The sequence below is a fragment of the Phacochoerus africanus genome, unplaced genomic scaffold (genome assembly GCF_016906955.1).
Source record: "Phacochoerus africanus isolate WHEZ1 unplaced genomic scaffold, ROS_Pafr_v1 Scaffold_70, whole genome shotgun sequence".
NCBI classification, from domain to species: domain Eukaryota; kingdom Metazoa; phylum Chordata; class Mammalia; order Artiodactyla; family Suidae; genus Phacochoerus; species Phacochoerus africanus.
The window spans coordinates 1-20658 of record NW_025927442.1 but is presented as its reverse complement, the minus strand read 5'-3'; the positions used below and the strand labels follow the sequence as shown (position 1 = coordinate 20658).

Below are 20658 nucleotides of genomic sequence, written 5' to 3'. Positions count from 1 at the left end.
TGAACCAATTAGGGCATGATAGGAGTAGCCTAAATGAGAAGGGAGGAAAGCTTGAACCACAGTGATGTATGGGGAGGAAGAGAAATCCTCAGATCCCAGGCATTTAGGAAGTAGCCAATAAAGACCTATTCTAAGAACTGATGGTGGGTGATGAGGGGATGGAGAGGTGAACGCTTGGCCGGGAGTGGCTGGGGTACTTTCTTGTTGAATGGCTTATCCAGTGTGAGAGGGAGGCAGAGTGGAGTCATCATCCATTAACTTTGCTAGATCATTTCAGGAACTACCTCACCTATTTTGAAAAACGGGTCTTGTGTGAGAGCTGTATTCCTCCTTTATAAGATGCTGGAAGATTTTCTAACCTTCTCATATCAGAGAGAGAAAGAAACTCAGGGGTTGGTGAACTTGGTGCTGTCCATCTATTATACTGAAGTTTTGCCAACATTTTCATAACACCTTCACACAATCAGAGGTGCTCATTCAGTAATTAGGGGAGAGTCACAATGAATCTGGATCCTAGACTTGACCAATGCCCCCAACCCATCCTGAGTGGCCTTGCTGAGAACTTTCTCCCCCAGCAAATAGAAAACTCAGTTCCAGCCAACAAGGAGGAAATGAGTAAAGACGTGAAATTAAGCAAGCCCTGGAAGGAAATGGCCAAATCGCGTTCGATTATGTAACAACCAGCAAATAGAATAGAGCAAATAGTGATTAGGGGAGAAGAATTTTATCATAGATTTGAGGAGAGAAAAATTTTTCAGCCTCTTTTTTAAAAAAAAAAAAAAGCATATGATTCCATGGGCAGAAACCCTAAGGTGATTGGTTTGACCTTGCGTACAACAAAGTCTTACGGAAAAAGGAAAGGGCAAAGGAAATCAGGCAAGGGAGCTGCCAGGAGGAGCAGGTGAGAAAGTGAAGAGGAATAAGGAAGGAATTCAGAAAAAGGGCAGAGAGAAAACTAGGAACCCAGTTGGAAAATCCCCCATGCTACCCCAAGAGAAGGAGAAAGAAGCAAAGTCACACAGCACATCCCAGCCCAGTGGGAAAAGGAGGGAAGACAGGAAACTGAGTTTTTCCTAGTCCTGGGAGGACAATGTAGGAGACTTAGGGGCAGATCTGGGATCCTCCAGGCCAGCATCATTTAGAATATAACCAGGTCACTAAGGAAGGAGTCTACAGATGGGCACCTTGGACAGCACAAGAGAGGGAAATAAATGTTCCTAACCGGGGGTTCCCATTGTGGCTCAGCTGCTACAAACCGGACTAGTGTCCATGAGGACTCAGGTTCCATCCCTGACCCCACTCAGTGGGTTAAGGATCCGGTGTTGTCACAAGCTGCACTGTAGGTCATAGACACATCTCGGATCTGGCATTCCTGTGGCTGTGGCATAGGCCAGCAGCTGCAGCTCTGAATGGACCATGTGCCATGGTGTGGCCCTAAAAAAACAAATGAACAAACAAAAACATTCATAACAATAAAATCATTTTTAAAAAAAGGAAAAAATAGGATCTGGTTTGGGTTTACCAAACCCAAATATTGAGTCATGGCTCCAAGACTGTTTTTTCTTTTTACAGCTGCACCTACAGCATATGGAAGTTCCCAGGCTAGGGGTTGAATCAGAGTCTCAGCAGCAAGCCATAGACACAGCCATGGCAACGCCAGATCTGAGTCACTTCTGTGACCTAGGCTGTAGCTTGTGGCAATGCCTGATCCTTAACCCACTGATTGAGGCCAGGGATTGAACCCACATCCACAAGAAGACTGCATTGGGTCCTTAGCCCACTGAGCCACAATGGGAACTCCTGGTTCCAATATTTACTAGTGGTGTGGCCTTAGATGAGTGATTTCTGTTGTTGGCCTCAGTGTCCCCAAAGGCAAAAGAGCTCAAAACTATTTACCTTAAGCCTTATTGTGAAAATAGGAGTTCCCACTGGTCCAGCAGTAAGGATTCAACAGTTGTCACAGCAGTGGCTTGGGTTCATTCCCTGGCCTGGGAACGTCCACATGCTGTGGGTGTGGCCCACCAAAAAAGGTTTTTAAAGACTAAAAGAGATAATAAGAACAAAGTGCCTGGCACTTAGGAGGTGCTCAATAAAAGACAGTTTTGTTAACTTTTTTTCACATTGACAGATTTTATTAAGTCATAGATGATATTCAATACCATATAAGTTACAGGTGTATGTACCACATACTAAATCACAATGTGTAAAGGTTCTCCTCCATTTAGAGTGATTATAAAAGTTGCCTCTATTCCCTGTGTTGTATGAGATATCATTATAGCTTATTTTACAGATAATAGTTTGTACGTTCTAATTCCCTACCTCTCTATTTCCCCTCTGTCCCCCACTGGTAACCACCAGTTTGTTCACTGTAATTGTGAGTCTGCTTCTTTTTTTGTTATATTCACTAGTTTGTTGTATTTTTTAGATTCCACATATAAGTGATATTTTACAGTGAATGCCTTTTCTGTCTAACATTTCTTTTTCCTGCAAATTTATACTTGTCATTGCAAATGGAAAAATTTCATTCTTTTCTATGCCTGAGTAGAATTTCATGATACACACACACACACACACATATATAAATATACATATACATCACAATTTTTTGGCCACCCCATGGCATAGGAAATTCCCAAACCAGGGATAAGACCTGAGCCACAGCAGCAAGGGCAGGTCCCTTTAACCCACTATGCAAGGCAGGGGATAGAACCCACATCCTGGCACTCCAGAGTCACCTCCTATCCTGGTGCACCACAGTGGGAACTTCTTATCACATATCTTTATCCATTCATTTCTTGACGGACACTTAGGTTGCTTCCATATCTTGACAATTACAAATCATGCTGCTATAACACTGGGGTACATGTATCTTTTCAAATTAGCATGTTTGTTCTTTTCAGATATATACTCAGGAGTGGAATTGCTGATAGTTCTATTTTCAATTTTTTGAGAAACTTCCATACCGTTTTCCTAACCAGCTTCACCAATTTACATTCCTACAAAGAGTGCACGAGGATTCCCTTTTCTCCACATCTTGCCCACATTTCTTATTTGTGATCTCCTTGATGATAGCCATTCAGGCAGGTGTGAGGTGATGGCTTGTGATTTTGATTTGCATTTCTCTGATGATGCTGAGCAGTGTTGAGCATCTTGTTATGTACCTGGTTGTACAAGCAAGGACAGAATTTTTTTTTGTCTTTTTGCCATTTCTTTGGCCACTCCCATGGCATATGGAAGTTCCCAGGGTAGGGGTCCAATTGGAGCTGTAGCCACCAGCCTACACCAGAGCCACAGCAACTCGAGATCTGAGCCAAGTCTGCAACCTACACCACAGCTCACAGCAATGCCAGATCCTTAACCCACTGAGCAAGGCCATGGATAAAAACCACAACCTCATGGTTCCTAGTCGGATTCATTAACCAGTGCACTACAATGGGAACTCCAAAAACATCTTTTTTTAAGTATTGTTTCTAGATTTGTCTCCAATAGAAATGGTGTAATACAGTGGTATGTGACATGGGTGGGGAGGGGGCAAGGTCACATCCCACAATCGGCCAGACATGTCTCCTTAAGCTCATCCACTTACACATTACCCATGGCTGCTTTCTCACAGCAATGGCAGAGTTGAGTAGTTGCAGAAAAACCTCAAATATTTGCTCTCTAGCTCTTTTTCCTTAATGTTCCAGAATCCTGGTATAAGTTGTATCAGAAGTCTGTTTTTGTGGCTTACTCTCCTATATCCAGTACATGCGAGAATAGATACAGGAGTACCCATTATGGTTCAGCAGTAATGAACCCAACTAGCATCCATGAGGATGAAGAGTCAATCCTTGGTCTCACTCAGTGGGTTAAGGATCTGCTGTTGCCATGAGCTAGAGTGTAGGTCACACACTTGGCTCAGATCTAGCATTGCTGCGGCTGTAGTATAGCCCAGAGCTGCAGCTCTGATTCATCTCCGAGCCTGAGAACTTCCATAGGCTGCAGGTGAGGCCCAAAAGTGTCGAAAAGAAAAAAAGAAAAAAAAAAAGAAAGAAAGGGAGAAAAGGAAGAAATGGAAAGAAAAGATATAGAGCACAAAGGGCTCAGTACCCACCTCAAACACCCTGGGCTTTTCTGTTGGATCCAAAGGAAGGCGAGTTTTCATTGGGTTCTCAGAGGTGAAATAACAACCCAGCCAACAGGGAGAGACCACTGGAGACCATATACCTCACTGGACCAAGGCATCTGCTTTGATATGTAAGCCTCCTTGTTCTCCACCTGGGGGGAGAATAAAGCATTCCCGGAGTTTTCCTGTCCCCTCTCTGACTTTGGGTCCAAGAGGTCAGGCTGCAGAGGCCCAACTCAGATGCTGCTGTGAGAGGAAGCACAGAGGTCTCAAAACTGAAAATCAGACTGCCCAATCCCCAATAAGCCCTGAAGCAGAAGGAAAAGGAGTGGGGTATCCATGGAGACAGGTGTAGCTACACAGGACATCGTTCACATTTTCAGTTACCAGAGAGACCCCCAGAAGTAATGGAAGGAAAATGACAGACTCATGACCCATGCGAGGAAGTCATTGCCAAGGATGAGATGGGTCTTGGGGAACATGGTAGGGATGGTCATGGCTTTGTTCTTTCTGTGCTGAGCAAGAGGGTGAACAAGGAAGGAATGATCCATGGCAGAGAGCAGACACTACTGCATGTATGGAGATGCTATGCGAACTAACCCGTGATTCTTTTGTCTTCTTGTTCAAAATCATTGAAGACCATTTGGGTGAGGCCAACCTCGATCAGAGAGGCTAGAAGCCCAAGATCAGGCATAAGATGGCACCAAGACCCTTGCTGCTCTGAATCACTGCCAGGCTCCTGTCTCAGAGGAATAACCTACTAGGGTGGAGGGCAGCTTTCAGATGAGAAGGGCTTGTGTGATTCAATAGCCGAAGCGTTCCCCAAAAGCTGGAGCTCCCTATGACATTCTGGCATTGCCAACCGCCTACTTCTGCTGGGTCCATTTCCCTGGCTTTGCATGTCCATCTGTATCATCATCACTCTTCAGGCCCTCCCTTGGTGTGACAACATCCACAGTGAGATGGTTTCTGCTTTGGGGGAACCAGAAGGACGTGCTGTAGCCTGAGTGGTCTCCTTGGAAAAACAGGGTTTGATACATGCTTTGTGCAGACTGCCTGCTTGACACAATAAGAGGTTTCACTTCCTGAGATGGACAGGCTGCTGCCTGGTTTTGGGTCCAGGGTCCAGTGTTGGGATGAGACACATGGCAGACCTGCAGAGACTACTATGTCAAAGGCCATTGCCCCACAGTTCCAACATTTCCCTTGAGCAGAGAGAATGAAGGTTCATGCCCCCTGGAAACTAGAAGATGAAGGAGGACATTCCTTCCTGCCCTGTATCTCACGTCCCAGAAACAGGATGCTTGAATGCCTTGCTTACCTCCCTTCCTGCCACTGGTGTTCATCCTCCTTCACTCAGCTTCTAATCACATCAGTGACTCAAGGCCCCTCTGTGTTCTCCGTCAGGAGCACCCACAGAGCTAAAACACCACCAGATCACGCAGATCCCCAGCATAAGTATCTGAAGAAGGTGGTTTTCCTTCAGTGAAGCTTGTGGAAAAGGAGTTAATCTCCAGAGTGGATGCTCTGAAGGCAAATAAGAATCAACCATCAGGCTCCCAAGGCAGGGCCTCTGGGGAGTCTGCAGAACCAGACACCCAATTTTATGAGGGCTTAGACTTGGAGACTGACTAGGGCTCACCAAACCCACAGGAAATGGATGCACCCAACAGGATGCAGCTTTCAGAGTCCCTGTGGAACATACACCTTGCCAAAGATGAGATTCTTGGGTCTGCATTCCTGAGGTCAAGGTACCAGGAGCCAAATCACAAGGCTGGGGAATGAACCCACTGTGTGATCCTTGCCCACAGTAGAGTCAATTTCCCTCCTGTCTGTGAAAGTCAGGAACTCTGTCCCATGAATAATACTGAGCAAGCCCAGGGCTTGGCACAGAGTAGGCACAGGCATGCTTATTTGAGTGAAAACACTGTCCAATTCCTGCTCACTCATTCAGGCAGGCAAACTTTTCTGCCTGAATGTGCATGTCACACCCTGTGCTAGACTCAGCTCTGAAAGAGTGCAGAGCATCCTGAGGGAACCTGGTAAGTGAACAAGGTTTCAATTCAGTGCTTTGGGTACTGTAGTAGGTGTGACAGAGTGGGAAGAGAACACACCCTCCTGGACTCCATGCACCTTTTATTTATTTATTTATTTATTGTCTTTTTAGGGCCAAACCCACAGCATATGGAAGTTCCCAGGCTAGGATTCAAATCAGAGTCATAGCACCAGCCTACGCCATAGCCACAGCAATGCCAGATAAGAGCTGCATCTGCAAACTACACCACAGCTTGTGGCAACACCAACTCCTTAACCCACTGAGGAATCTACCCTGCATCCTCATGGATACTAGTCAGGTTCTTAGCCATGACAGGAACTCCTCCATGCACCTTTTCTAGCCTGGTCATGCATTCATTCTTGCAGGGCTACCTTGGGACAGTACCCTGAGCACTCGCTCTTCTTGTGTCTGAGTGAAAAAAGTCTGTTGCCTTCCTGCACACTAACAACAAAATACCTCTACATGAAACAAAGAAAGCCATCCATTTACAGTAGCATCAAAACCAATAAAAGTACTGAGGAGTAAGTTTCACTAAGAAGGCGAAATGTCTGTCCACTGAAAAATATAAAGCACGGATGAAAGAAATTGAAGACACAAATAAATAGAAAGATATCCCATGTTTGGGACTGAAGTGATTAGTATTGTTGAAATGTCCATGCTACCTAAGGCCATCTATAGATTCAAGGCAGATCCTCTCAAAATTCCCATGGCATATTTCTTAGAAATAGGAGAGATAATGCTAAAACTTGCATGGAACAACCAAAAAATAGCCAAAACCACCTTGAGAAGAAACGACAAAGCTGGAGGCATCGCACTTCATGATTTCAGACTATATTACAAATATAGACACATATCTATGTAACTTAGTCATTAAAAAGAAGAAAACCCTGCATTTGTGACATCAATGAACCCTGAAGGCATTCTGCTTAGTGACATATGTCAGCAAAACACAAATGCTATATGATCTCTTTTCGATGTGGACACTTAAAAGGAAAAAAAATCACAACTCGTAGGAACAAAGAAAAGAATAGCGGTTACTCAGGGGTGGGAGAAATGGGGAGATGTTGGAGATGTTGGTCAAAGGGGACCTAGTTTCAGTTATAAGGCAGTTATAAGTGCTGGGAATCTAATGTACAGCACGGGAACTGTTAGTAACTATTCTGTATGATAGAGTTGAAAGTTGCTAAGAGATAAGATCCTAAATGTTCTCACCACCAATACACACACACACATATATAAATATATGTGCATGGACATGTATATTATATATATATAATCATGATAGCTGATGGGTGTCTTAACGAGCATCCTCATTGTGGTAATCTTTCTTCAATATACACTTCATCCTGTTGTATGCAGTCTCACACAATGGTATATGTGAATTCTATCACAATAAAGGTAGAGGGGAAAAAAAACAATGTCTAATATCTCTCAGAGTTACCATGGGATATAGTCCCAGCTGGATATTCTTATTGTAAAAGTTCCACTTTCAGAGTTCAGAGGAAACATTCTTTTAGGCAAAAAGCACCTCTGCATTTTCAAAACGGAATGTGATCATGAAGCTTGACTTATTCACAATCTTTTCAAATATGTCTTCAACCCAGGCTCCTTTCACCATTTATCAAAGATTGATATAGATTCCATATGGAATCAACTAGGGTACCAGCACCTTGTCTGAGGGGTTGGATGAACTCACCCCATCAGGAGCCTGCACCCCCACACAACTATGTTTTCTCTCTTTCACCCTGGAAAGATCAAAGTTTCCCTACCAAAGGCTCCAGTATTTGACCCAGGGCCCCCCAGGTTGAGAACAGCACAATGGGTTCAGAATCCACATGGTTACGGTCACTTCCATAGGCCCATTTATCCATCTCCAGGTGGAAAGTTTCCTAAACTTAAGTCCAAGGAGGGAGGGAGGGAGGAATTTGTGTGTGTGTGTGTGTGTATGTGTATGTTTGTTCAATTTTGTCCCAGAGATCTAAATTCAAACATTCTTTCTAATCTAGGAAACCCCAGTATTTCTGTTTGACATCAGGAGCACAACAGTTGTCAGAAGAAAAAACATATATTTGCATATGATGACACATTTGCAAAAAAGAAAAAAATGTGTCATCGTTTGTTACCACTTCCAAGGATTGGAGAGTGATTCAGGTTACCCGCTCCCAGAAGTTCCCATCAATCCTCTTTTTAAAATTTTTTTAATTTGGTTGTGAAATCAGTTAACCAAGGGAAATTTCTCAGCTCTTCACTTCTTCGTTTAAAGGCTATAAAGAGTGAGGGAGAAATTGGCAGGACAGTATACCTCTTGGAGGCACAAAGGCCATTCAGGGACCCTACCCTCTCCAGCCAGTCTACATTGCTCATGTGTCACTTTAACTCCTCCTTATGGCTAGTCCTAAGAGAGCTTCTCCCTCCCTCTCTCTCTCTCTTCTCTGTCTCTCTCTCTCTGTCTCTCTATCTGTCTCTCTCTCTCTTCACCCTGATTCTTTCTCTCCCCCTCTCCCTCCCTTCATGCCTCTCTGTCTGAGTGCTGGGCTATTTGCAAAAAGCCAGGTTTACTATAATGCTATAGCTTGTAAAATATGGGGGGGGGGCGGAGTTCCTGCTGTGGGTCAGGGGAAATGAATCTGACTAGCATCCATAAGGATGCAGGTTCGATCCATGGCCTCGTACATTTGGCTATAATCTGGCGTTGCCATGAGCTGTGATGTAGGTAGCTCAGATCTGGTGATGCTGTAGTGGTGATATAGACCAGCAGCTGCAGCTCCAATTTGACCCCTAGCCTAGGAACCTCTAAATGCAACAGGTGTGGCCCTAAAAAGACTATATATATATATATATATATATATATATATATATATATATATTATAATTAACACTGCTTATTTAGAATGTCAATATCCAACTTCTGCCCCAGGTCTAACAAATGCACTTCTGGTGTGGGCTTACATTAGCAAATACTTTTCTCTGGACCCAAAGGGGGCTCCTTCATCCATTCACTCATTCATTCAAAGACTGTTCTTTGCTGGCCTGCAGTGTTACTAGATGCCAAAGGAAAATCACCCGTGAAAGCAGCCCTGGTGGGGGACTGGCACAGCAAATGGTCACTCATTTTCTCCTCTTTACACAGGTTTCTGAAGCAGCCATTGGCCACGGTACCTGAACCTGCCAAGGAAACGTGATGGCTAACAATGGTCAGTGGGGAAACTGGTACCAGTAATGCGAGCAAGGTTCTCTTCTCAAGAGCACAGTGTTAGCTGTGCTTAGAGACCAGATTTGTCCCTCATCCTGCCTCTTTTTAGTGGCAAGCAGGGTTCCAGGTTAACGCTGAGTTTAAAGACTCATTTCCCACTGTAAGTCTGGACTTGATGTCATTGCAGCGGGCCACCTACAATTGGCAAACAGGAAGAAGGGATTCCATGTGGATGACACAAGGGATCTTGTGGCATGTCCAGCTTCAGTGGGAAGGAAAGCTCCAGTTTTAACTGGGCTGGAAGGGGTCTCGAGATCCAACAGAGAGCAGCTGGGGTACCTGCCCTGCCTCCTAGGCTGCTCCAGGAATATGCCCATGGAAACTGCTAGCTCCAGGCAGCCCTGAGGAACAAGCTGTTTGCAGTTTCCTATTAACAGTGAAGATCGCTTGCAGGGAAGGTAAATTCGTCCTGCCCAGGGGACATAACTGAGCAAGCTCTCTGCTTTTATTACAGTGACAACAATAATGGTCTGTTATTTGAGGCTGATGGCCCCAAAGAGATGAAGGTAAGGCCATGGGCTTAGCTCCCAACACATGCAGGGGCTCGGGCAGGGGAAAGTCTCAAGGAAAGGGCTCTGGGCCCCCTTATTCCTATGGAATTCTGTGGTGAACTGACTCGCCTTCTCCAGTGAGACTGATGCAGGCCACTCCTCAGTTCCGGCGGCACCACAGCGGTTCACTGAGCCTTGGTGATGGTGGCCATGCTTGAGGAGGGTGAGAAGAAATGATGGTAGAGAGAGTGTTTGCTGTGTCATGTTGGCAAGGCAGCCAAGGCTTCAATGCACAGTTGCTTCTCCTTTTAGAAAAAGGGGTTCAGCCCTAAAAATGATGAAACTCTGTCAATCACTAGAGTCAACTCTGAGACCCATTTTCTCCAGCCCTGGGGGGGTGTGGTTTATCTGTCTGGCCCACCCTCCCACTGCCTCTGCCAGGGGCTGGAGCCTCTGTGCTGGGCAGGAACTTCTTGCTTTCCTCTGAGCTGTTAGAGGTCTCTTTAACTGTCTTCAAGACGTTAAACCATTCTTGTGCCCAGGGGCAACTTCAAGCCTTAATACACAGTTTCTCTGAACAAAGGGAAAGTGGGAAGCTCTTTCACAAATATCAACCACAATTTTGGGGGTTTGGGAGGTTTTTTGGCCCCAGGGGGGACATGTAGAAGTTCCCAGCAGGGGAACCACGCACCTTTTACAGTGTTTGCGAGATGCTTCTGCAACAGCTTTTAAAAGACAAAAGCTTGTAGAGAATAATTGAAAACTCATTGATTGAGCATAGAAGTATTGATAATATGATCATCACAGCCATGAAAAATTTAATACATAGTCTTGTGCTTTGGGTTTCCAAACAGGTAAAAATGTAAGAAGGCATGTTTATGGTTAGGTGGAGCATGTGTCAGAAAACACAAACAAGGTTAAAATGGGATTTATTCTCAAAGAATACCATGTAGGGTGTCAGAAAGCCCACATTCAGGTTTGGGGTCTGCCTCTCACTTGCCACATGCCTATGGGTAAACCACTGAACCTCTCTGGGCTGCAGAGAGATGAAAGATTCTCTGGAGAAGCTCTGTTATCCCCTCCTGCATCCCGTCTCATGTCAAAATGGGCGTTCTCAGGCCCAGCCACCTACCACACTGACATTCTTGATCTATCCACAGTGCCGCACCCAAAACCTTGACCTCAGCCCTCTGGGAGATGGGAGCATCCAGCTGCAAATCTCCCACCAGCTCTGCAATGAGAGCTCCAGGCAGACGGTGTCTGTGATTGTGGCAAAGGAGAAGCCGATGAATCCCTCCTCCCAGGTCGTCTGCGATGATGACCCGAAGAGCATCTTTTCATCCGTCTTTGAAGAAGGTACCTAGGGAAAGCTGAGGGCAGACAGGAGATCTCTGGTCCTTTCCTTCTCAGAGGCCATAACTCAATGGTCAGCTAAACTCTCCTGAAGCTGAAACCCTTCAAAAGTAGAAGGCCCAGGAGTTCCCTGGTGGCTCAGTGGAATCCAGTGTTGTCACTGCTGTGGCTTGGGTTTGCTCGCTGGCCCAGGAACTCCCAACTGCCATAGGCACAGCCAAAAAAATAAAAAAAAATTTTAAATAGAATGCCCAGCAGTGAGAGGAAAACAGAGAGGTCTGGAAACCCAACTAACCACTTTTGTAGTTGAAACAATTCTTTTTATTTTTTGTCTTACATCAGATTGTTTTCTTCTTAAAAGGAATTCTTCTTTAGTGGAATAATGATGTACCTGGCTAGTGCTATTAATCAGAGGAATGGAGGCTTTTCTGGAATTTATAGGCATGCATAAAAAGTACCCAAAATACTATATATCTCCATACATTACTACATATAATCCAACTTGGTGATGGTTTTAGTTTTCTCTTGAGTTATTGATATTATTCTTAAAACAGGACCTGGAGGAAATCACGTTGTGGCTCAGCAGTTGCCAACCTGACTAGTATCCATGAGGATGTGCATTCAATCCCTGGCCTTGCTCAAGGGTTAAGGATCCAACATTGCCATGAGCTGAGCATAGGTCACAGACAAGGCTCAGATTCTGCATTGCTGTGGCTGTGGTGTAGGCCAGCAGCTACAGCTCTGAGTTGACACTAAGCCTGGGAAATTCCATATGCCATGGATGTGGCCCTGAAAAGACAGGAGTAAAAAGCAGGACCATGATGACTACTCACAATTGCAAAGCTCCTAGTCATTCTCAGGGTGCTCTCAGTTACATTTTATCCCCGTGAGTCTCAGAAGGTCCCTGCTGGGCCAGTGTGTGCCATTGCCTTTTTGCAGAAGGAGTTCTGTGGCTCTTCCACAGCAAGCAATAAAGCTGAAGCTTGAACCCATATCTTAAGGCACCGGGTCCAGTGTTCTCATCCACCCCAGCTTCCTCCCCACCAATATTAGAATCAGACTGTGGCTGACCTCCCTCAGATGTCTTCCAAGGCACCAGATCCTGCCGCTTCACATCATTAGGTTTGCTCTTCTAATCTTCTACCTAAAAGACACCTCTGCTCCACATTTCAGAGCCCATCATCCTTGAAAAGCATGCCAATGGTTTTCTCTGTGATGCCACCCCCGTGCAGTCCGTGGACTGCAAACTCCAGGACAAAGATGAAAAAGCCCTGGTGCTGGCTGGCCCACATGAGCTGAAGGCTCTCCACCTCCTCACAGGGGACTTGAAGAGAGAAGGTACCTGGGGACACCCTGATTCTTTTCTTGGCCTCCTGGAAACGTGCCAATTATCTCTATCTTCAACAAAGTAGACCATTTAGGCAAATGATTGACATGAATGCAATCATAGAATACAGAGTGTGTACATGCTTTATGTAGGTCCTAGCAAGAATGCCAGGATGAGGCCCCTAGCAGGTTCATTTTCAGCAAGAGAGGTGACAAGCACATCCAGGACCACAGTCCAGCCAAGTCACTTAAAGGCAGTGCGATGTCAGTGCTTCTGTTGGAAAGGGGTCATTTGATGGACAGGACCTAACTGCCTGTGGGTGCCTTCTTCCTGTTGTGGAGGTCAAAACTAGAATGGCAAAGAGATAATTTGTCCCTCCTCATTCCCAACTTTGCCCACTTGCCCCTAACATCCTTCCCACCCAATACCAGATGGTTCCTGAGAAGCCGATCTTACTGACGAGCAGGAACTTGTATCTCTGTCACTGTCACTGGCCATTGTTTCAAGTCTGGGGAGCCCACTGGTTGTGGGAATCTGCCTGGCCCCCTGCCACTGTGGCTGGGCCCCGTATGCAGGGGTGTGACCAGGGGGCAGATCAAAGGAGCAGTGTGGTCTCATCCAAGCTGCTGACCTTGGAGAGAGGCATCACAGGGGGAAAGCTTCTCAGCTTGGCCAAGACAATTCTGTTTCTCTCGAATTGCATCAGCACAACCTTGGGGCCTCCAAGGGAGACAGCTGTGACGAAGGAAGAGTAAAATGAGCATCTCTCTTTGGACCACTTCTCCTAGTCAAGCAGCCCTCCTCCTTCAAGTTCATCCCACTGGCTGCGCCATGTTCCTGAAACAGATCTGTGCCTGACGTCCTGTGGGAATCTGGTTTTACTTCTTTTCTTGCTGTTCACATTGGTCAGACGGTTCTGGTGTTGTGGATAGGCACATCACCAGGCAGGGACAAGATGGCTTTCTTTCTTCTAAAAATCAGAGCTTCTAATTGTTTATGGCCACTGTGGTGAGGCTCTGAGAAGCCCCCAGACCCTTCTTTGGGGAAAAACCTGATTCAACCAACTGAACCTGTTATTGTCTGGGAGAAGCCAGCTCTCCTGTCTATGAGGCCATAGGAATTTTGGATGCCAACGAGGATCCTAAATGGCACCAGTCCTAGGCTAAGGGTCCAGTGCTTGGACCAACCCTGCAGTGCTATGTCCCTGACCACAGGCCCCTCTCCTCCCCCAGTGGTGTTCTGCATGAGCTTTGTGCAAGGAGATGACAGCGATGACAAGATACCTGTGACCTTAGGGATCAAGGGAAAGAATCTGTACCTGTCTTGTGTGATGAAAGATGACACCCCACCCTGCAGCTGGAGGTGAGTGAGTGAGTACCAAGGGCTGAAGGCCCTTCTTGGGCTTCTCTGAAGCACCCCCAGCCATTACCTCCAAGACAGTGACCTCTTCCCCCCTACCCACCCCCAGAAAGTCTGGGAGCAGAACCACTTGGTAATTTTCCATATGTGTAAATAAGTTGAATATAATAAGTTCAGGTAAGGGTTAATGCAGGTAACTTTCACTCCCGTTGTGGCAAGTTAAATCGTTCTGCTGATGCGCTTACATCCTGCCGTTGTTAGCCCCCCATCGATCATACAATGTTGGGATTGGAAGGGGAGTCTCTTGGTAGGGTTGCTCCATTTGGTAGATGACACTTTGGGAACTTAATTGATTCAAAGCACCTGTCACCTGTCATCATCTCCATGCCACTCCACAAATCACTTGCCCCCACCAGCATTCCCAGCAAAAGCTTCCTCTCCAAGTTGAAGTCATTCTAGCCAGGGCCATGAGGAAATACACAGCACAAGTCCCTGGAACCTAGGTACTTCCAGAAGCTTTCATCTAATTTTCACTTTTAACAACCTTCCCATCTGTGTCATGCTCCCTACCATTTGGCACTGTTTCAGAAAAGGATGAGGGCTCTTTTGGTCACCATACCGAAGGCTGGGGTCACAAAGATATGTCAGGGCCCTGGCCCTTGCCCCTGTGACCTATTTATATGTTTCATCTCTAGCTGACCTGGAGAACATCTTTTCCCAGATCAGAGTAGGGTATCTTTGACCTGTCCCTTGCAACAAACGTGTATTTCTGCTTTGCTGCAGGATGTAGACCCCAAAAGTTACCCAAAGAGGGACATGGAGAAGCGATTTGTCTTCTACAAGACAGAAATCAAGAACAGAGTTGAATTCGAGTCTGCCCTGTACCCCAACTGGTACATCAGCACCTCTCAGGCAGAACAAAAGCCCGTCTTCCTGGGAAACTCCAAAGGCCGCCATGATATAACTGACTTCACCATGGAAGTCCTCTCTCCCTAAGGAAAGCCATACCCAGAGGGTCCACATGGGCTGAAGAACCCCGGAGGCTGGCAGAAGGGGACTAGAAGAGTTGGTACATGGTTGCTGCCTGAATTTCACTATTGCCTAATCGATGCCCAGCTGTCTTCCCTAGATTAGTGCTAAGGAGATCCCCCTGCCCCCCAGTGAGGAGGAACAGCCCCCTCCTCTCCAAGTCCATGCCCAGACCCCATCCTCTAAGCCAGCCTTCTCTCACCCCTTCTCCTCACTCAAAGCCAGCCTGGTGGAAACCATGGCACACTAGGGTCACTGGCAGTCCTCTGTCCTTGGCACCCAGCTTCTCATGATCGATCACTGAACTATTTATTTATTTAATTGTGGGTTGGTCTATTTAACTTAATTCAAGGGGGCCAAGAAGCAGCAGTGTCTGTGAAAGATCTTAGTCTTCCATAGCTATGGAATCAATTTCTTTGGGGTGAGTGTGCCACTTTATCATCTCTCACCAAGCCTGAAAACATAATAAGCTCAAATTATTTAAAGAAGAATGCTTATGAATGAAGAAGGATGATCAGATTGTTCAATGATTCTGAAATAAATGTCACGGAAAAACATCCTTTTCCATGTGGTCATTGGCTTGCCTTGGCTCTGACATAGAAGGGTAAAGATAAATGGTACCATGGATGTTCTCCGTGTGGAACTAGAAACCTACTCCTTATCACTGAAGGCGGAGTACTTAGGGACATCACTGGCCAGCGAAGAGCAGCCTTTATACCCCTCCCTTTCATTTCTATTTTTCAACAAAAGGATAGTTGGTGCACAAGGGTCATCTGAAAAATAGAATTAGCTAAAATATTCCAGGGAATAGCGGTTTATGGTAACAGCTGCCAAGTATTTCTCTATTCATTGACTCAGCAAATACGTATTAAGCAAATGCTATGCACTGGGGGTTGGAAATTGAGAAACAAGAAAGGTAGGGCATTCCTAGTTAAATAGGAGAGGCAGATGTAACAATGAACATAAGGCAGCATAAGAAGCAGAGGTGAGGAATTCCCGTTGTGCTTCAGTGGGTCAAGCACTTGACTGGAATCCATGAGGATGCAGGTTTGATCCCTGGCTTTGCTCAGTGGCTTAAGGATCTTACATTGCCATGAGCTGTGGCGTATGTAGGACATAGACATGGCTGGGATCCCACATTGCTGTGGCTGTGGTGTAGGTTGGTGGCTCTAGCTCCAATTCTCCCCCTAGCCTGGGAAACTCCATATGCCATGGCTGAAGCCCTAAAAAGACAAAAGACAAAACAAAACAAAAACAAAAAAACTCCACACGTTCTTAGAAGAAGAAATGATTCGCTAAGGAGAGTTCTGCAATCACACATAAATCAAGGAGGATAAATCTATGGTTATGTAGGGTTTTTTTTTCACTGTCAAATCTATGAAGTAATTCATTTAAGAAACTGTTAAATGCTTAATCTATGCTAGAAAATGGATTTAAAACACTTCCACTCTTTTAACTGTCTATTTTGACATAATTTTAGATTTATGGAAGAGTTGCAAAGAACATACAGAGTTCCCTCAGCTTCCCCTGATGTTACTATCTCACATAAGTATAATTTTTATCAAAAATAAGAAATCAACCCTGGTAGACAGAGTCTAATTGATTTTTAACACACCTTCTGCCTCAGCAGTTCCGCTATTTGGTGTCTTCCCGAAAGAAAGGATGTTTACTTTAGGATTGTTTATGAAAAGCTTAACAAAATAAACTGGCAATAGCCTAATGTCCTTTGGCAGGAAAAAGATTAAATAAAACACACAGAAAATTAAAAAGAAAAAGTGCTGAAATGGAAAGAGATCCAGACAAATCATTGCAAGAAAAAATCAAGGTGCAATATAATACCTATAGGATGATACCATTTCCATAAAAAAAGAAAACACAATGCCCATCCAAAACACACAACTCTAAGGATCATTGACCAGACTGAAAATAGTGGCTACTTGGGGAGGGTGGATGGGGGTTGTCAAAAGAAGCTTAGGCCTATGTTTGAATTTTTTGGCAAGAGGAATATATTCATCAATTACCAATTATTTTTTATTCTCTGTATTAAAATAGTCCATTTTAATGGTGTTTCAATTCCTGGACCTGCACCAAAGACTCCAACTGACCCTGCAAAAGAGCTATTCTGTTCCTGGTCTGGCACCAAATTCTTTCCCTGAGGACATTTCTCCCTTTCTCTGCACTGTGTCCTTATCCTGGAAGAGAAAAACAGCATGTTTCCAGCTGCTACGGTGACTTCTGCCTGGCACCTGTGGTTGCTCTGTTTGTACCATTTTACTGCTCCATCCCGAGAGTCCAAGTGGCACATATCCCGGGCCTACTGTCCATCACAAACAAGACACTGATTTACATACGGGGACAACAGCTTCTCACCTCTGGTTCCTACATCTGGATTGTAGCCATAAGTGGACTTATGATGAAACTGAAGCACCGAGAGCTTAAGTTATTTGCCAAGAATGCAAGCTGATAAGTAGTGAGGACAAGATTCAGATGAAGGACAGAGGGACAGGATTAAGGCGGCAGAATAGAAGGACTGGAGCTCAACTTCTCTCCTAAAACAACAAAATTCACAACTAAAGACTGAGCACTCTTCACCCGAATGGACAAGAAACCTTAAAAAGGATATCCTACTCCAGAAGCAAAAGAGGAGGACACATCAAGAGGTAGGAGGGGTGATTTCACGATATGAACAACCCCCTATCTCCTGGGTGGGAAGCTCCACAGACTGGAAACTAACTGCTTCACAGAGACTCACCTACAGGAGAGAGCGTTCTGAGCCCCACATCAAACTCTCACGTGTGGGGATCTGGCACGGGGAGAAAGAGCCTCAGGGCATCTGGCATTGAAGGCCAGTGGGGCTTGTGCTCAGGAGCTCCACAAGACTGGGGGAAACAGACCCCATTCTTAAAAGGCACACACAGACTTTCACGTGCACTGGGTCCGAGGGCAAATCAAAATCCCCATGGGAATCTGAGTCAAACCACACTGCAGGACTTCAGTTCATCCTGGGAAAAAAAGGCTAAACGTGGCTTGTTGTGAGGGAAGGACATTGAAAGCAAAGCTCCCGGGAACATTCAGCAGCTGAGCCTTTCTCTGGAGGGGACCACTTTGGGAAAATCTGGCCCCACCCATCAGTCAGCTGCTGAGAAGCCCCAAGGCAAACAACAACCCAGGTGGGATCACAGCCCCACCCCTCAGTAAACAGGCCACCTAAAGACCCCACCCCCAGGCACACAGCTGCCTCTAACCCCATCCAGACACTAAGCCCCACCCACCAGAGGGATTAGAATCAGCTCCACCTACCAGTGGGCAGGCATCAGCCCCTCCCATCAGGAAGCCTACAGCAAGCCCTCATACGACTTCAGCCACAGGGGGGCAGACACCAGAAGTAAGAGAGGCTACAACTCTATTATCTGTAAGAAGGTCACCACGCCAAAAACCTATAAAAGTGAAAAGACAGAGAACTATAACTCAGATGAGGGAGAAAGGAAAAACGCCAGAAAAACAGCTTAGCAATGAGGAGATTCTCAGCCTCCAGGAAAAGGACTTTATTTAGACTGTTGATGCTGAAGATGATGCAAGACATTGGAAATAAACTGGAGGCAAAGATGGATAACTTACAGGAAACCCTGAGCAAAGAGATACAAGATATCAAACTTAAACAAGAAGAGATGCAAAATACAACAACTGAACTAAAAAATTCACTAGAGGCAGCTAACAGCAGAATACTGGAGGCAGCAGAAGAACGAATAAGCGAGGTAGGGGACAGATTAGTGGAAATTCGGATGCAGAACAGAAGAGAAAAAAGACTGAAAAGAAATGAAGAGAGTCTCAGAGAACTCTGGGACAACGTTAAATGCACCAACATCCGTATTGTAGGGGTGCCAGAAGGAGAAGAGAGAGAGAGAAAGACAGAAAAAATATTCCAAGAGGTAACAGCCCAAAACGTCCCTAACATGGAGAGGGAATCACTCACTCAAATCCAGGAAGCAGAATGAGTACCATATAAAATAAACCCAAGGAGGAACACCCCGAGACACATATTAATCAAACTGACCAAAATTAAAGACAAAGAGAAAATCTTGAAAGCAGCTAGGGAGAAGAAACAAATAACATACAAGGGAACCCCAATAAGGTTATCGGCAGATTTTTCAACAGAAACTCTGCAGGCTGGAAGGGAGTGGCGTGATATACTTCACGTGATGACAGGAAAGACCCTCCAACCAAGATGACTCTACCCAGCAAGGCTCTCATTCAGATCTGAAGGAGAAATCAAAACCTTCACAGATAAGCAACAGCTGAGAGAATTCAGCAACACTAAACCAGCCTTACAACAAATCCTAAAGGAACTTCTCTAGGCAGCAAAGAACAAGAGAAGAAGGAAAGAAAAAAGATCAGCAAAAGCAAATCCAAAGCAATTAACAAAATGGCAATAAGAACATACATATCAACAATTACCTGGAATGTTCATGGACTAAACGCCCCAACCAAAAGACATAGACTGGCTGAATGGATACAAAAACAAGACCCACATATATGCTGTCTTCCAGAGACCCACTTCACTTCCAGGGACACATACAAACTGAAAGTGAGAGGATGGCAGAAAATATTTCACGCAAACAGGGATCAAAAGAAGGTGGATTAGAGGACAAGATGGTGGAGGAGTAGGGGGACACGCTCACCCTCTCCCACAAACACAACAAAAAAAAGCGCATCTACAGAATAAATGACTCACACAGAACAGCAACCAATCGCTGGCAGAAACTCCAATAACGGCAAGAAGTTCATGACATTATGGGGCAGAACGGGAGAAAAGAGGAGAGTGAGAGAAGGTGAATCTGAGCGGGACGGGTGCTCCCGAAAGGGAACTGCGGAGGAGAAAGGGATCCCGCACCCTGGAAAGTCACTTACACGGGGGAAAGATCAAACGAACCGGAGGAATCTCCAGATGCAGAGAAGAGTGCAGCAGTAAGTTGGAGTATGGAAAAGCCGATCAAGAACCGAATGGACCATCTGAACTATGGGCATGGTCACCAAAAATTGAGACGCCTGGGTGGGGGCTGGGCACCGAGTCCTCGGCTCCAGAGGTTAGTTCCCGGGCTGGGGGGGGGGGGGGCAGAGCGGAAACTGCTTGGGAGGTCTAGAAACCATTTGACGGGGCAGAGACTGCCTGGGAGACTAGAAAACAAAGCTGTCACAGAGGAAGGGAGCAATACTCTAGGGGTGGGGAAGTGGAAAGCCACATCAGAGGGAACCTGGGAAAAGAGCCTGGTCTGTGCCGTGCTGGGGAGGGAGAGAAGAAGGGGTGGGTCCCCATAGAATAGCCCCCATGCCACAGCAAGCTTACAGGCCCGCTAGCTAGCTGAAAGCTGTGCTTCCAAGTGCATCCCTCCCCCCACCCCTGCCAACCCCTACGCTCTCGCTGAACCTGGGGCTGCTTGCCATCCAGGAGGGCTGACGTCAACAATTGCCTGAAGCCTACCACCACAGGGGCTGTCCCTGCACAGGCCTGCTTGCCCTCTGGAGGGGCTACACTTCCAGAGTAGCACCAAACACCACCAGCCCCCGAGAAAGGCCTGCAGCCCAGAAAAGCTAGAACAAGCCTAGCCAGGCAGTGAATAGATCTGCCTAATTCCCGGACGGTTTTTCTGAGTCGGGCTGCCCCAGGGAGGAGCCTCTTCGGTTTCC

The 20658-nt window shown here is 45.9% G+C and overlaps 1 protein-coding gene across 1 annotated transcript; it reads left to right on the top strand.

Moving 5' to 3' along the window:
* Positions 1-9342: 9342 nt before the first annotated feature.
* On the top strand, positions 9343-15530 carry LOC125119340 (interleukin-1 beta-like). The gene is given in 7 exon segments (XM_047766178.1): positions 9343-9377; positions 9797-9920; positions 11066-11261; positions 12432-12596; positions 13818-13925; positions 13928-13947; positions 14728-15530. Coding segments are annotated over 7 exon segments (861 nt in total). The 3' UTR covers positions 14941-15530.
* Positions 15531-20658: the final 5128 nt, after the last annotated feature.